This window comes from Diabrotica virgifera, chromosome 5 (assembly GCF_917563875.1).
Source record: "Diabrotica virgifera virgifera chromosome 5, PGI_DIABVI_V3a".
Lineage (NCBI taxonomy): Eukaryota > Metazoa > Arthropoda > Insecta > Coleoptera > Chrysomelidae > Diabrotica > Diabrotica virgifera.
In genome coordinates, this window is record NC_065447.1 from 49,792,649 (window position 1) to 49,810,657 (window position 18,009).

The window sequence follows — 18,009 nt, forward strand, 5'->3', positions numbered from 1 at the left end:
AACTACAGCCTTTTCAAAAATAAGCACTTTGAACAGATGAAACTTCAGATCATTTAAACGATACATAAGTAAATCAACTTGTGGTGAAGCGGTAACGATTAATTTCATTTGTGATGCTAATTAGGGGGTGGTTTTCATGAGTTTTTTACCAAAAAAAGGTACCAACATTATTTTTAACTTATTTTTAATGTCAAAAAAATATAGCTTCTTTTAAACACTTAAAAAAAATTGTAATGAGTTTCCCTGATAAATGCTTGATTTTTTGGTTATTTTACGTTGAAATATTTGATTTTTAATTTGACGAATAAGGACCTCATTTTCATCAGCTACAACTCTGCTTCTACTGAGTCTGCAGACTTCATACATAGGTACTTACACCATTTTTTTTCACTTTTTTATAAGCTATATTTTTTTGATAAAATACCTACTTTTTGACTGTTTTTTTTTCTGATGATGTTTTTTCACCTCCGATAAGGGGTGAAACTCACATTCTAAAGTTCAGTTTGCTGGTTTATTTCAAGCACCTACCTACCTTCAAAAAATAAATAAAAAACATGATCTAAAATGCCTTAAGAGGCGCCAAAATCCTTTTTTGCACACAGGCGCCAGTACCTCTTACGGAGGCCCTGTTGACAAAAAAAAATAATTTAATTCATATACCCATGTTAGAAATTTTATTTAGAAAATTTGTTCATATTAAATGGTAAATACTATTGTTTAGTAACAAAAAATAAAAAACAATTAGCCATAAACAAAAAAGAAGAAATAAATGTAATTATATGTTAAAAAGAAACTTATCAAAGCTGTCGGGATTCTGGCTTGTCGGGATTTTGGCCCGTCGGGATTCTGGCGTGTCGGAATTTTGGCCGTCGGGATTGTGGCTGTCGGGATTTTGGCTGTTGGGATTTTGGGGTAGACACAAACTAAAGCAGTGTTTCCCAAACTTTCTTAGGTGGAGGACCCCTTTGGACCAAAAAAATTAATTGGGAACCCACTGGTCTTTTCATGACAAGTTCAATTATCATTAAATGGTAATAAAATTTTACTAACATTGCCAATTTAAGAGAAAGATCGAATACGCCGTCTAAGATTGATCACAGTTGTATAATAGATAAAAATATTTTTACCTGCGACATATGAGTCAATTACACAATTTATTTCGGCTTCCGTTTTCCATCCTTATAATAAAGAGAAGGCGCTACATTAGTGCCTGGATTTTTCTGGAATTATAAATTCGACTTTATATAAGCGGGACAACGTGATTAAATAACAAACGTTGCGTAGTCCTGCTGTAGTATTTGTAGCATATTTTTGCATTGTGTTCAGGGTGACATCAGGAAAAAAGTTTGCTATACAAAAAATGAGTGGAAATACATGATTGCACTTTAAAGTGCATAAAATACATCAAAAAATGCACAAATATGTCAAAAAAGGATATTATTTTGGATTAAAGGATTTTGTTATTCAGGGCGTTTTGGGGTCACTGAACACTAATACGCACTTTGAACCGACCACCGATGCACCTGGTGTCCATGGTTAGCGCTAAGGCACGTCATCTGGAGTTTCGAGGTTTGCGGCACTAAATGGATACAAACAGATTACTCGGGGGGTTTTTGTGGTTGCTGAACACGAATATGGTATTAGAAGCGACCGTCGGAGCACTGATGCCCAGGTGACTGATATACACGTCATCTTCTGAAATTTCAAGGCTTTTCGACACTAAATTGATGCAAAAATATTACTCGTGGGGTTTTTGGGGTCCTGAACACGAATACGTCATCAGAACCGACCTCCTAAAACCGAAAAAACGAACTCGAAATTCCAGAAGATGACATGCATATCAATCACTAGGTGCTCCGAGGGTCTGTTTTGATCTCATAATCCTGCTCAGTAGAGTGTATCGAAAAAAGCGAAAAAAAATTTTTTTTTGCGATAGAAAAGTAATACCTCACAAAAGTTGCACAATCAACTGTTAAGTATTTTGGTAAAATTTTTTCGAAATTGGAAAATATCTTCTGGCCCCCCAAGACAATTAAAAATTTTGAAAAAATGTTAACAGACGAAAAAAATTTTTATTTCGCAACGAAAATGTAATAGCTCACAAAAGTTGCCTAACACACTATTTAGTATTTTAGTAAAATTGCGTTGAAATAAAAAAATATTTTCTGCCCCCACGGCAACTAAAAATTAGAGAAAATATGTACATTAATATGCGAATTTCTTTTTTAAGGGAAATGTAATACCTTATAGAACTTGTGAGGCATAGATTTTCTGGAATCAATTCGAGTTTTTATAAATCCATCCCTCGAATACGCTTCACAAACTGCTAGAGACACGATACACTTGCTAGAGAAGCTTATGTCACAAGCTTGACACATCGTTCTACACATTGTTTGTGACAGTGATATTTCTCAATCTCAATGTTACAAGGGTCTAAGTTAGGATTCTTAGTAAAAATCTCGCAGATTGTCACTCGAAAATCTAGAGAATATAGGTGGTTCTGTAAGGTGTTATTCTTGTTAGTTAATTAACTCAAAGTAGTCGTTTGAATCAACATTTTTATTGGAGGAAGTTTGAAGACCCTCACGTTTTTTGATTTGGTCACTGGCAAACTTCTTTTGCACTGAAGCGGTTTTTTAAGATGTTCTTCTAACAGCCGTATTACATCACTCTTAACACCAGTATTTACGACTGTTTGGTCACATGCAATAGCTGGATTTGATACTTTCTGATATACCAGACAGCGGATACCCATATCCGAAATATTTGCACCTTGGCTCATGCACAAGTATTATGTGTTCTTCCACGATCGATTGACCATAAAACTTGGTACTGGTTTTTACTTGAGATAAAGTTTTGTCTTTGCGTCGGTAACTTTCTTTTTTTACCGTTGTTCTCTCTGATTATATTTGTTTTTGTTTTCCCTATCAATCGAGCTTATCACCATTTTCTGGGACCTCTTTCATTTAATAGAAATTCGCGCTCATCTAGAGGCACTTTTTGAGATTTGCTACAAAGACAATTAATCAGAGTGTCACATTTGCATGCTGCAAGATCGAAACGTTAGTTTTACTTTTGTTCTTAAAGCATTGAATTTTATTTTTGTAAAATTCACTGTTTTGCCTGTTCTTAAATGGTTTCATAAGTTTTATGTATTTGTCATGATAGGCTTTTAAAAGCTGAATAATTCTTGTATGTTAAATTATTGGAATTAAAGCCTTTTTCTATATTTCCTCCAATTTAATTGCAACCTGTTCGGCAATACCACAAAATTCTGGCTCTTTCTTGCTGAGTTTTTTATCCTCTTGCAACCACAAAACTTCATCGCTTGTTTGTACTTCGGTAAAACATTTTCAGGTATATTTGGTGGTTGCCCAAATATGGGGCGGTCCACAGCACATCTTGATTCTATTCCCCATGGTCCTGGTTTATCTATTTTAAAAATCTTTAATTTACAAACAACAATAATAACAAAGTAAGGCATCGCACCAAACATAAGTGAAAATTACACGCACGGACTAACGAAGCGGGATATTTCAAAGGGGTTGGGGAGACTGAAAAAACAAATAAAACTTTAAATATCGTTTAAATTTGTAATTGATAACATTTTAAGTTTTCTTCAATTGATCTTAGATCGAGTTAGCACATATTTTATTCCAAATAATATAAATTTAAATTTCCATAAAAATCAGATATTTAATAAAATTCAAGGTAGTTGGGGACAGAAAATTCGCTTAAAAAAAATTAAAAATACTAGTATGCTGAAAAATAACACTAGCAACTTTTTCACGCTATTAGATATTTATAACATTTCCAACTTTTATTTTTTCGATGCACCCTACTGCTCAGCAATCCGAAAAACCCCGCGAGTAATCTGTTTGTATCAATTTAGTGCCAGAAGACTTAAACTCCAGAAGATGACGTGCCTCAGCAGCGACCCATGGCACGGAGCTCCGGAGGTCGGGTCTGATGACGTATTTGTATTCTGCCATGCTAAAAATGCCCAAGTAATCTGTTTGAATCAAGATAGAGCCGAAAACCCTCGAAACTCCAGATGACGTGCCTTAGCAGTAACCATGGGCACCAGGTGCATCGGTGGTCAGTTCTAATTGCGTATTCGTGTTCAGTGACCCCAAAAACGCCCCGAATAACAAAATCTGGCCCTTAATATAGTTATTTTGACATATTTATGAACTTTTGGATGCATTTTATGCACTTTAAAGTGCAATCATGCATTTCCACCCATTTTTGTATAGTAGACTTTTTTCCTGACGTCACCATGAACACAATGCAAGTCTAGTCAAGCTAATTTATAACGATTAATGGGAAGTTTAAATAAAAGGCAAGTGCTTATCTTTAAAGCAGCTACTCGAATGTCTTAAACATTTATATCAAAAATTTATCCTGCCACTTTTTTGCGCATTCTGACCAAATTCCGTTTCTACTAGACCTACTTATACACAATCATATATACATGAACATATTTTTGATTCAGTGTTCGTCAATGAAGAAGGAAATGAAGTGGCAGATAAAGCTTTGGATGTCACCTTAACTTATTTAAAAAAGAACAGTAAACTTGGAATAAGCGTCGATTTAAAAAGAGTTGTTGGCAACAGAACAGACTCAACAGCGTTTTTGGATACACGTAAGTCAATTTAATTATTTTTAATTACTTGTTCACTTCATTTTTGACAAGGATATTTGGGAAAGGCTTTACCAATTTTTTTAACTAAAAAAGTGAATTATTAGGGTAGAAAAAACGGTAACCGATAATATCTAACTAATCTACATTGATATTGTTATGTTACTGTATTTATATTATACCGTTGTTGCTCAATATCTCCGCCATTTTTAAATTTTCATCAAAAATGGTAGTAACTGAAATTGTTCCAAATACGTTTTTCTACAATTTCTTTTTTACAATTTTTTTCGTGTGGTGGATATTTTCTCAAACTTAAGAAGGGCAAATGGTTGAAGAGGGAGAGCATAATTATTGAATTGATTCTTGTTTATTTTTAACTTTACGATATAATTCTAGTGTACTTAAACAAAAATAGAGAGAATTATAGTTTATACAATTTTGATTTCTTTTATTTCTTTACTAAAATTAATATTTTAGTTCGTAGGCTCGTTTTTGTTTATAACTTGCTGTTGATGACATAATCAGCCTCTACGGTTCGCTAGACGCTTGTGTCTCGTTAGGCTTGCCATAGGCGTAGATCCTTAAATGTTGATCGTAGCACAAAATATCAAAGAAATTAAACTTGTGTGAAGTTTAATTCTCTCCATTTTTGTTTATGTACAATTATGTCGTAAAGTTATTAATAACATAGATAAATTTAATAATTAAGTTCTCCACCCCTTTCGATATTTTCCCCCTTGGGAACTCGGAAAATATTGACCGCACAAACATTGTAAAGAAGAAATAGTAGGAAATCGCATTTGCAACAATTTCAGTTGTTACTATTTTTGTAGAAAAGTTGAAAATAGTGGAGATATTGAGCAAAAATGATTTTCACTACTATTGACCTCTCTAAAGGTAAGAATAATAAAATTTAGGGCAGCTCTCTATGCAAGGCCAGGTCTCTTTTTTCGTTTAACCCGACTAGACTAGTTTGTATTTTTCTCATGTATGTAGATAAATAATTTTATCTACTCTATCTCATATTATGTATAAGTTTTCAGTTTGTGAAAACTGTCATTATAGATAGCAGTGCGTGAAGGATTTAAAGTGTGCGTGAAGTAACAATGTATTTTAAATGGGATTTACTTTTGGCACTGTTTTTGGCACACTTTCATATAATCAAATATCCTTAACTTTCGCGTTGTCATGGTGATGACATGTGAGCAATACATTACATCAAAAGTTTTGACAGTTTTGTGGTTTGAAAGAAGTTGGAATTTTTAAATGTCAGAGTTCTAAAAATTGTAGAACAGAAATGAATTCCAATGACGAGGAGTAACAGTTTTTTTATTTGTTTATCGTAGATAAAATATTGTATGAAACTGTGCGTGAAGTACTTTTTGCGAGCTTACGTGTCGTATAGCACTCGCACCGCTGCCGCTCGTGCTCTAAACATCGCGTGCGTTCGCAAAAACCATACTTCACGAACTGTTTCATAAATAACTATTAGAACTTCTGTTATTTTAGTATGCACAACTTACAACGAAATGTTAGAAGGCAAAACGCCTCCGCACTTGGTTTTGGACACTACTATGACAGGTCTAGGATCAGAAACAGTAAAATCTTTCACAGCAGCCTTAGCCTTGCCAACTGTAAGCGCTTCTTTTGGCCAAGTAGGTGATTTGAGGCAATGGAGAAACATAGATGATAACGAGAAGAAGTATTTGGTACAGATAAGTCCTCCTGCTGATTTAATACCTGAAATCGTTCGGACTATAGTGTTAAATCAAAATATTACAAATGCGGCAATTCTCTTTGACCAATCTTTTGGTAAGTTAAAACTGTTGGTATTTTTAGATTTAACCAATGTTATTATACATACAAATGTTATGTTTTCCAGTATTCCCTATCGGCTGCCTCTACCAAGTACGTACTCCCATGTTCCTTATATATCTTCTTTGATGTTAGGAATGAATCTTTTCTGGATCTTCCTCTTCTCCTCTATAAAATGGAACGTCCATCAAGTTAGCAGATCAAAGTCAGCAGAACACAGTTATTCTTATACCATAGTTAAGTGTAAATAAAATGCAAATTTAATGTTCCAAGAAAAAATTTATTGCTCTTTTTTTAAGTTATCGCATGTTCTGCTAACTTGATAATCAAGCTAGCAGAAAAAATCTACTAAATCTACTAGTTCTAGTAGAATTTCTTGTGATTTAGTGGGAAAATTTTAAATCTAGTAGATTTTAGAATCTGGTAGAAAATATAGTAGATTTTAGTAGTAGAACATGCGATAACTTAAAAAAAAGGAGCAATAAATTTTTTCTTGGAACATTAAATTTGGATTTAATTCAGAGAATACTTTGGCATTCATTTATAAATGATTCGTCAATTTTTGAACTACTGTTCTGCTAGCTTGATTATTAAGTTAGCAGAACATGCGATAACTAAAAAAAAAGACCAATAAATTTTTTCTTGGAACATTAAATTTGCATTTAATTCAGAGAATATTTTGGCATTCAATTATAAATGATTTATCAAATTTTTGAACTACTGTTCTGCTAGCTTGATTATCAAGTTAGCAAGTTAGCAGAACATGCGATAACTTAAAAAAAAGAGCAATAAATTTTTTCTTGGAACATTAAATTTGCATTTAATTCAGAGAATACTTTGGCATTCAATTATAAATGATTCATTAATTTTTGAACTACTGTTCTGCTAGCTTGATTATCAAGTTAGCAGATCATGCGATAACTAAAAAAAAAGACCAATAAATGTTTTCTTGAAACATTAAATTTGCGTTTAATTCATAGAATATTTTGGCATTCAATTATAAATGATTTATCAACTTTTTGAACTACTGTTCTGCTAGCTTGATTATCAAGCTAGCAAGTTAGCAGAATATGCGATAACTAAAAAAAAAGAGCAATAATTTTTTTCTTGGAACATTAAATTTGCATTTAATTCAGAGAATACTTTGGCATTCAATTATAGATGATTTATCAAATTTTTGAACTACTGTTCTGCTAGCTTGATTATCAAGTTAGCAGAACATGCAATAACTTAAAATAAAGAGCAATACATTTTTTCTTGGAACATTAAATTTGCATTTTATTTACACTTAATTATGGTATTCAATAACTGTGTTCTGCTGGCTTTGTTCTGCTAACTTGTTGGACGTCAAAATGGATCTATCAAGGAGTGTTTTTTACTGTAGCATTTTCTTCATCCGCATTACATATCCTACTCTTCTTCTTCTTCTTCTTCTTCTTCTTCTTCTTCTTCTTCTTCTTCTTCTTCTTCTTCTTCTTCTTCTTCTTCTTCTTCATCTTCTTCTTCTTCTTCTTCTTCTTCTTTTTCTTCTTCTTCTTCTTCTTCTTCTTCTTCTTCTTCTTGTTCTTCTTCTTCTTCTTCTTCTTCTTTTTCTTCATCTTCTTCTTCTTGTTCTTATTCTTCTTCTTGTAGTGCTTATCCGTTTCGGATGTTGGCAACCATCATGACAATATGTATTTTGCACACTGCAGCTCTGAAAAGAATTGTGGTTGTTGTGTTGAACGTAGATGTTCAGCTATGTTTCTTCGCCTTCCTGGTCCTCGTTTTCTTCTACTTTCCCTGTAAGATTAGTTGCAGCAGTCCATATCTCTCGCCATTCCTCATGATGTGACCGAGGTATTTGATTTTAACTGTTTTTATTGTGGTTAACAGCGCTTTTCCTTTTTGTATTCTTAATAAAGCACCCTGAGTAGTAACATGGTCGGTATAAGATATCTTCAGGATTTGACGATAAAGCCACACTTCGGAAAACGCATTTTCTTGTAGGTGGTGTGTGTGAGAGTTCACAACTCAACTCCGTAGAACAGTATGGGAAAAACATAACACCGTAGTAAAGTGAGTTTTATGGGTATTGATAAATCATGACATTGGAATAGCTCAGCAATTTTTTAAAATGTAGATCTTGTTTTCTTCATCCTGCTTTTGATTTCTAGGGAATGGTCCCAATTTTCATTGACGTTGGTATCAAGATAGGTGCATGTTCTTACTCTTTCGATTTGTTGACCGTTCACACTGATTCGTCCAAGTTGCTCTTCCTTCTTACAGATCATCATACATTTTGTTTTCTTAACGTTTAGTGAAAGTCCGTACCTCTGATTTACTTCTGTGATTCTATTCAATAACTACCGGAGGGCTTCAGAATTGTCAGCGAATATCACCGTGTCGTCTGCGTATTTTATGTTATTGATACATTCTCCGTTAATTCGAATTCCGGCTTCGACATCATCTACTGCTTCTTGTAAGATTTCCTTTGTTGGAAAGTATATGTTGAACAGCAGTGGACCCTACTCACGGACCCTACTCACCTCAGACTTATTATTTTATAGTGTTTGACGATATATGGTTTCATGTATATTCGGCATACTTCGAAGTTCTATCATATTTTTCATACACTACCGTCATTCACCTCTCCGTAAATTCCATAAATATATAGGGTGAGGCAGATAACTGGCCTATTAGAAATATCTCGAGAACTAAAGGCAACAGAATCATGAAAATTTGAATAAAGGGGTTTTGAGGGATGATCTATTAAAGGAAATATTTTCATCTCTTTGCAGCTTCCGGTTATGCCGGAAGTTGCTTATAACTTCGTTTTTTTAAATGGGACACCCTGTATATTTTTACATTTTTGGATTGTCCTCAATATCTTCTTTCTTAAAATATGAGATTTTGTAATATTATACAGGGTATTTTAAAATATATTTACATTTTTTTATTAATTTCGTAGCAATATTCACACCCTGTAGAATTGTAATAGTTTGACATTAAAAACTCTGCTTACGTTCAAGTGATTTTTAATATAGTCTATTATTGTTAAGAATCATTAGTATAGCTAATTTTGAAATTTTAGTATACAGGGTTGGTCGAAACTCGGAATGAATATTTTCTGAGTTTTCTTAAATAGAACACCCTGTATTTTAGTATTGTAATGAAATGATATTTCATAGTACTTTTTTATTTTATAAGTATTCCCTATACCTAACTGCTTTAATTTGTGAGTTATTGGTGATTCAAGCTAAACATTAATTGCAATAAAAAATACGTAAAATTTTATTAGGTTGGCCGTGAAAATATTCAATCACAAAGAATTTTTCACAAATTAATACATATCAGTCCAGACTGATTCTTAAAATTACCAATAATGGTTTAGCTATCAAAATACCTACGTAGTTAAGATTATTGGTGCGACTAACAATTAAGCACAAATTAGAGCAGTTAGGTATAGGGAATGCTTAAGAAATAAAAAAGTACCATAAAATATCATTTCATTACAATACTAAAACACAGGGTGTTCCATTTAAGAAAACTCAGAAAATACTCATTCCGCGTTTCGACCAACCCTGTATACTAAAGTTAAAAATTTAGCTATACTAATGATTCTTAACAATAGTAGACTATATTAAAAATCATTTGAACGTAAGTAGAGTTTTAGTTGTCAAACTAGTACAATTCTACAGGGTGTGAATATTGCTACGAAATTAATAAAAAAAACCTAATTATCTTTTAAAATACCCTGTATAACATTACAAATCCCCATATTTTAAGAAAGAAGACATCGAAGAGAATCCAAAAATGTAAAAATATACAGGGTGTCCCATTAAAAAAAACGAAGTTATAAGCAACTTCCGGTATAACCGGAAGTTGCAAAGAGGTGAAAATATTTTCATTTAATAGATCATCCTTCAAAACCCCTGTATTCCAATGTTCATGATTCTGTTGCCTTTAGTTCTCGAGATATTTCTAATAGGCCAGTTATCTGCCTCACCCTGTATAGAGTACGACTTTAAATATATAGTTATAAACATCTGTATATAAAGAGATGACTTTAAAAAAAGTTAAGTAAAACACGTCAATTTTAATTTTTTAATGGCCATCATTTGCTATCTATATGTTGGAACTTACGTCATCAGTGTTGGCGTAAAGACGTAATCGACGATGTTTTTAAATACAAACCGAAGTCACGGGATACTTCATTTGAAAGGTCTCCTTATCGCCTTTTCAACGAAGTATTATTCGAATGTTTAATTTATACAATCACATCTACGATACAGATTATACAGGGTGCGCCAAACCTCTGGTTTTCTTTGATTACGGCTAAATTATGGGATATACAAAAATAGAATGTGTGTGTACTTTGTACGCACGTAAGAAGTTATACTTCTATTATAATATAATTTCAACGAAATAAATATACCTACTAACAGTTACAATACAAAAAATTAACAATAATTACCAAAAATGAACCAAATACAAAAAACAATGCCAAATATTAAGAAAAAAAAAAAAAAAAGAAAAAAATATGAATCGTCCGGGATTTGAACCCGCAATCTCGCGATTTTTTTATTTCTGGTCCAATGCTCTACCAACAAGGCCATCAAGCCGCATGCTACTTACCTTTCAGATATACATAATTATACATCACGGTGACAAGTGAAATATAAAAATAGATGTTTTATTATTTTACGCCCAAGGAAGACAAATCCAAAGACAAAAAAATTATAATAAAAAACCTTTTAAACCACCTTTTTCAAATTGCGCAAGTTGTATTATTAATATTAATGTTAATAAATGAAACATAAATATTTTGACGTTTCACAATTTGACAATTCACTTTTAACTGCAGTGCTTTAAAAATTTTAAAGCACTAGTGCCTTAAAGTAGCATTTTTAACGCTCCTATGGAGTCCTAAAAATTGCATTTTTAACACGTTTGTAGAAAAATATATTTAAAAACACTAATATATTTTTTCCACACCTTTTCTGGACTAATACATACATAAATTAAAACATTTTGAAGTATAACTTCAAAAATATAATATGAAAACTATTTAAAAAGGCAGTACAACTATTAACTAACCTTTGTTGTTTCTCTTCCCACAAATTTTAAAACGCAACAACCATACATAACCAAACCGTCAACCGTCCAAACCACAGCTGCGCTACAGCTGCCATATTGGATAATTTTTGACATGTCATTTGAACATCCAATCAGAACAAAGTTATAATGCGCATACGCCGGGATCGTAGGTTTTAACATATAAAAATTCACCCTCACATCGCGCGTAAAGAAGTATAACTTCAAAAATGTTTTTTACAAAAATAATGTATATCGAAGCCGTCTATCATTTAAAATTATTTTCGATTATACAGGGTGAGTCAGAACGACGGTACGAACCAAAGTTGTGTTTTCTTAAATGGAACACCCTATATACACACACCGGCAAAATTAGCCGACCACCTTAAAAATGGGACATGTTTGATGTCTCGAATTTCCTAAACCCGTTATCCGATTTTAGTGACTTTTTTAGTATGTTATAGCCTTATTATTTCAGAATATCGGTGTAATAATATTGTTGCTAGACAGGTAAATCTCATTTATACCGGGTGTAACAATCATACTGTGTTTTTTTCTTAAAGTTCGGTACACCCTGTGGAATATTTTAGCCTACATAAAATATTTAAATTAAAACTCAATTATAGCTTTAGGCTTTCTTAACATTTTCTTTTTTGATTTATTTGCTTACGTTGAAAAATAAAAAAGTTATGGGCTTTAACCACTAGCCATGTTTTTCATCAGTAAAACCTCATAGTAGGGGAGGAAAGTATGCTAAATTTGCAGTTACTCGAGCGTTATGGGGACCTATTGAATTGTGAAGAGTGGGTACTAAAACCAAAAAAAGTTAAGTTAAGTTTTCCATAAACTGTGGGACTCTCGATACTTTAATTTAATTTTCCATTTCCACCAATGGTTTTCTTCGATTATAGCGCCATCTATCCATAATTGGAAAAAATGTTGCGAATAAAAGTTGCTTATTTTTACTTCAAGAATCCAAATCTGTAATAAAAATTGGGGGCTCCTATTTAAGATTTTAAAGTAACCCCCACCCCACCTCCGTGGGGGGTCGTGTTTGGTTCCATTCGATAGATTTTTGAAAAATATTGAATACGTGTATTTTGCAGTTTTACGATCTGATGTTCATTTCGCGAAATATCGTGTTTAAAATTTTTAATTTACCCCCACCCCTCTCCGTGGGGTGACGTGTTTAGTATTATTCGATTGATTCTTGAAAAATATTGAACATGTATTTTTTAGTTTTTCGATCTGACGGTTATTTTGCGAAATATTCGCTTTTTTTGTGACATTTTGTGACTCGTCCATTTTCTTACGCCCCACTCAAATCGTCAGATTTTTGAAATATACACTATTTTGCACGTACAGTGGAACCTCGATAACTCGGATTAATTGGGACCGCGGCCGATCCGGGTTATCGAAAATCCGGGTTAGCCGGAGAGCATTGTAAAAATTAATAAAATACGGTATACTTATAGATAAAGTCCGTTATAATTAAAACAACATGAAATATATTTTATATTTATGCATATTACACATCTACCTTACCTATTATAGTTGTAGTATAGACAGTATAGATAGAGTATTGTTCATTTTTAGGTAAAAAAACTCAGTCAGTTTCGGTTGTGTCAATTTCGTCTGCCATGCGATGTTATGTTATTTAAGAACAGTGGCTCTTTCATTGTTTTAAGTTTAAAAGACCATTGTTCTAAAAATAATTTTTTAAAAGACAGTTAAAAATAAATAAAGGAATAAAAGGTGCCTGTTGTTTGCGATAGCCCGATAATGGATAATGAACGTTCTGCCGCCATGTGCCATGAGTCATTTTTACATTATATTATGGTCAAAGCCAAGTTTTATCAATGAAACTCGATATTTTTAAGACATTCCAGAAGCGGCTACAGATAAAATGTTTTAACATAATACATACATTTATATTGTTGAAATGTTTGTCTGATGCAAATCGGTCCGGGTTAGCCGGACTTCCGGGTTATCGGTGGCCGACTTATCGAGGTTCCACTGTACTTAACTTACCTTATCTTAACATGACCATTTTGAGTTTTTCTAAGAATATATTTTTTTTCGGTCCCCCCTTAATGAATTCCCCGGTGTTAAGAACCAATATATGGTATAGGTACATTTACAAGGTACAAGGTTTCTCCCCATGTGATAATCTGACGCGCTCGAGTAACTGCAAAAATCCCCGCTTGGGCTCCCCTACCATCATTATCTGCTTAGTTTAATAGACAAGCCTAAAGTAATTCAATAGGTTTCGAGGGGGGTTTTAATGTCAAACACTGAGCGCACATGCATTTGAATCAAGTATGTAATATTCAGTATTTATTTTTGCATGTTTTTTTACAAATTTTATATACAACATCAGCGAAAATTGAACATCAGATCGAAAAAGTGCAAAATAAACGTACCTATTCAATATTTTTAAAAAATCTATGGAATGGCACCAAACACGAGCCCCCACGGAGGTGGGGTGGGGATTTAATTTAAAATCTTAAATAGGATCCCCAATTTTTATTTCAGATTTGGATTCTTTACTTAAAAATAACCAACTTTTATTCGACACATTTTTTCGAATTATGGATAGATCGCGCTATAATCGAAAAAAAAAACGATTGTTTCAAATGGAAAATAAATTAAAAAATGAAAAATCCCCCACTATACGGAAAACTTAACTTAACTTTTTCTGGTTTTAGCACATACTCTTCACAATTCAATAGGTCCCCATAACGCTCGAGTAACTGCAAATTTAGCATACTTTCCTCCCCTACTAGTTGAGGAATTATTGAGGATTTATTGATGAAAACATGGATAGTTGTTACCGCATATAACTTTTTTATTATCCCACATAATGAAATGAATTGAGAAGGAGAATGTTAAGAAAGCCTAACTTCACAATCGAGTTTTAATTTTAATATCTTAAATATTCTAGAATATTCCACAGGGTGTTCCAAACTTTAAGAAAAAAACACAATATGATTGGTACACCCGGTATAAAATGATATTTACCTGTATAGCAACAATATTATCACAAAGATATTTTTAAATAATAAGGCTATAACATACTAAAAGAATCACTCAAATCGGACCACTGGTTTAGGAAATTCGAGACATCAAACATGTCCCATTTCTAAGGTGTTCCGCTAATTTTGCCGGTGTGTGTATTAAATCATTTTTAAATATATTTTTTTAAAATATTAAGAATTTATATATGGTATTATAGGCCTAAAGTTAACAATATTCGAAATATGTACACTTTTATTAAGAAAAATGGTAATATTCAAAGGGCTGCGAATTAGGCTGTCAAGGCAATAACAAATTAAATGACATGTCAAAGTTTTTCTAGTATACTGCTATTTTTAGATAAATTAACATAGTTGACATATAGCCATAAAATATACAGTGTGATCACTATTTGCAAATACAAAATTTTCTCATTTTTTTAATGGGACACCCTGTATATTAGTATTGCCTTTTGTAGTAAATATTACAAGCTTTCTTTTGTTATAAGGTTGTATGTACCTAGCATGTTTCGTTTTGTAGATATTTTAAAACTATAGATTTTACGTTTTTGCGGATTTTTTATTAAAATTTTTTTTGCAACAAAAATAATTATAATCTGGTTTTAGAAACAAACATTAAAATATCAAATATGAAAATAAAAACGTAATTAAAGGTTAAAATAAATCGTATACTAGTAAAATTCAATTGATTTAATAACTTAAAATTATTTTACAAAAAATATTTTACCGTACTAATGAATGCATAAATTAGTTACTAAATTAAATAAACAACCAAACTTGATATCTACCCTAGTAATTTTTCTACCACACCAACTTTCCTGTACCAAATTAATTGTTAGTTATATTGTATTTACGAGTAAGATCAGTTAAACTTCCTTTTAAATTTACTTATATCTTGAGAACATAATAATAATTATAAAGTATGCTTTGAAACAAATGAATATTAAATGTTTCAGCCAAATTATTTATTAATATAAATAACTAGTATTAAATGGTGTCACAATAGCTGGTAATACTTTTGTAGTTGAAATTTTTGTAACAAGTTTTTATATTTTAAATTTAAATTTTTCAACCGAACAATTGGTGGATATGACATTTGTTTTGGGTGAAACCATTAGAAATTATTACTAGCTTTTGTGACACGACTACATAGATACTATGTATTTAATTCATAGTATAGTTCTATAACGTGCATTTGTTTCAAAGCATACGTTATACGTTGTCCAGATGTAGGTAAACTAAAAAGTTATTAACTGATCTTATTCATAAATACAATTTCACTAACAAAATTGGGCACAATAAAGTTACTAGGGTAGATTTTAAAATTGGTTGTTTAATTTAATAATTAATTTTTGTTTTGTTAAAAATATTGTTTGTAACATAATTTTAAAGTTATTAAATTCAATTAAGTTGCACCTGCATACGTTTTATTTAAATCTTTAATTACGTTTTTATTTTCATCTTTGACATTTTAGTGTATGTTTCTAAAATCAGATTAAATTTTTTTTTGCAAAAAAATTTAATAAAAATTATCGCGGATATAAAATATCCGCGAAACGTAAAATCTATAGTTCTTTTTTAAATATTTACAAAACCAAACATGCTATGTACATACAACCTAATACCAAAAGAAAGGTTGTAATATTTATTACAAAATGTAATGCTAATGTACAGGGTGTTCCATTTAAAAAAAAATGAGAAAATTTTGTGTATTTGCAAATAGTGATCACGTTGTATATTTTATGGCTATAAGTAAAAGATATTAAATTATTTAAAAATGACACTATGTTATAAAAACTTTGACCTACCACTTAAATTTTTATTACCTTGGAAACATAATCCACATCCCTATAAATATTACCATTTTTCTCAATTAAAAATGTAAATATTTCTAAAATTATTAACTTTAGGCCTATAAGACCTTCTACAAATTTTTCATATTTCTAGAAACTATATTTAAAAATGATTTAATATATAGGGTGTTCCATTTAAAAAAACAAAACTTTGGTTCGTACCGTCGTTCTGACTCACCCTGTATAATCGAAAATAATTTTAAATTATAGACGGTTTTGATATACATTAGTTTTGTTAAAAACATTTTTGTATATCCCATAGTTTAGCCGTAATCAAAGAAAACCAGAGGTTTGGCGCACCCTGTATAAACAAATGAACCCAAAGACATATTATAAAAACATATTATAACAACATTATAAACATTATAACATTATAAAAAACATATTATAACAACAGTGAGATATCCCTAGGGTATTAATATCACCTTCAAACAAATTTTTCTCAACTACACATTGCTGTGGCCTATAAGATACAGGCCAAGTATGTCATTGTTTGACAATAAATACATAGCCTAAAAAACCAGGTTACAAAACTGAAATACTGAAATTCCTTTCGATTTTGAGCTAGAGAGCGGACTGTAGACTTTTTAATGGGTTGGAACAGCCACGGTGAGCAGACCTAGTATCACTATTCTGTGTAGGTATCTGCTCGTTTGGGGTAGATTAAAATGCTGGCTAAATATTATACCGTTTAATGACAAGCGAAGAGATTATGGCAATTAATTCAATTAAATCTCACAGCGTCGGCCAAGGTTTTGTTTGTATTGAGCGTTCAAACTCGAAGGATTATTCGAAAAAAAAAACTGTTAGAGAGATTAAATATACAAAAATCTTACACATTCGTTAAAAAATTGAAAAAATCCAACACATTCGTTAAAGAAAAGCGTGGGGCGCGTCTTCATCGAATACACGGTTTGAGGATAGATACGTTTTTAATTTTCGCGCCTCACGCTTTTCTTAACGAATGTGTTGGATTTTTTCAATTTTTTAACGAATGTTTGAGATTTTTGTATATTTAATCTGTCTAACAGTTTTTTTCGAATAATCCTTTAAGTTTGAATTTTTTTTATTTTTTGGTTTTTAGTTGGTTTTTTATAGAATTTTTAATTTTAGTCACTCGTAACTAAAAAAAGCGTATCTTATTTTTTTTTTCATATTTTTTGCATTTATTTCAACATTTGCTACATACATTGTACATTTTCTATAATTTCTTCATACATTTCTTAAATCAAAATCATTATTTACACCAATTACAGTTTTCGCAGTCTTTCCATCTCTAATAATATAATAATAATATTTATTCATCCTTTAAGACATACAATGTATAGGACATGTCATTAGTTTTACAAACAAACAAACAATAAAATTAATACATTTATAAATTTTATAAACACTTTAAGGTCGATAGAATTGATAATATTTAGGTAATATTTATGTCCGAAACAAACTCTTCCACAGTATAATAACATTTGGTAAGCAATAAGCTTTTAATGGATTTCTTAAATAAATATTTATTCATTGTTCTATATTTTTTTGGTAAAACGTTAAACAATCTAATGCTCATATACTTTACTGACATTTCAAATTTACT

General features: G+C 31.5%; 1 protein-coding gene across 1 annotated transcript in view; it reads left to right on the plus strand.

Moving 5' to 3' along the window:
• Positions 1–18,009, plus strand: part of LOC114341431 (ionotropic receptor 25a) — a 77,604-nt gene that overhangs the window by 5,415 nt on the left and 54,180 nt on the right. The window contains exons 2-3 of the mRNA XM_050652485.1: positions 4,496–4,645; positions 6,152–6,454. Coding sequence (XP_050508442.1) covers positions 4,496–4,645; positions 6,152–6,454 — 453 coding nt within the window. The remainder of the gene's footprint in view (positions 1–4,495; positions 4,646–6,151; positions 6,455–18,009) is intronic.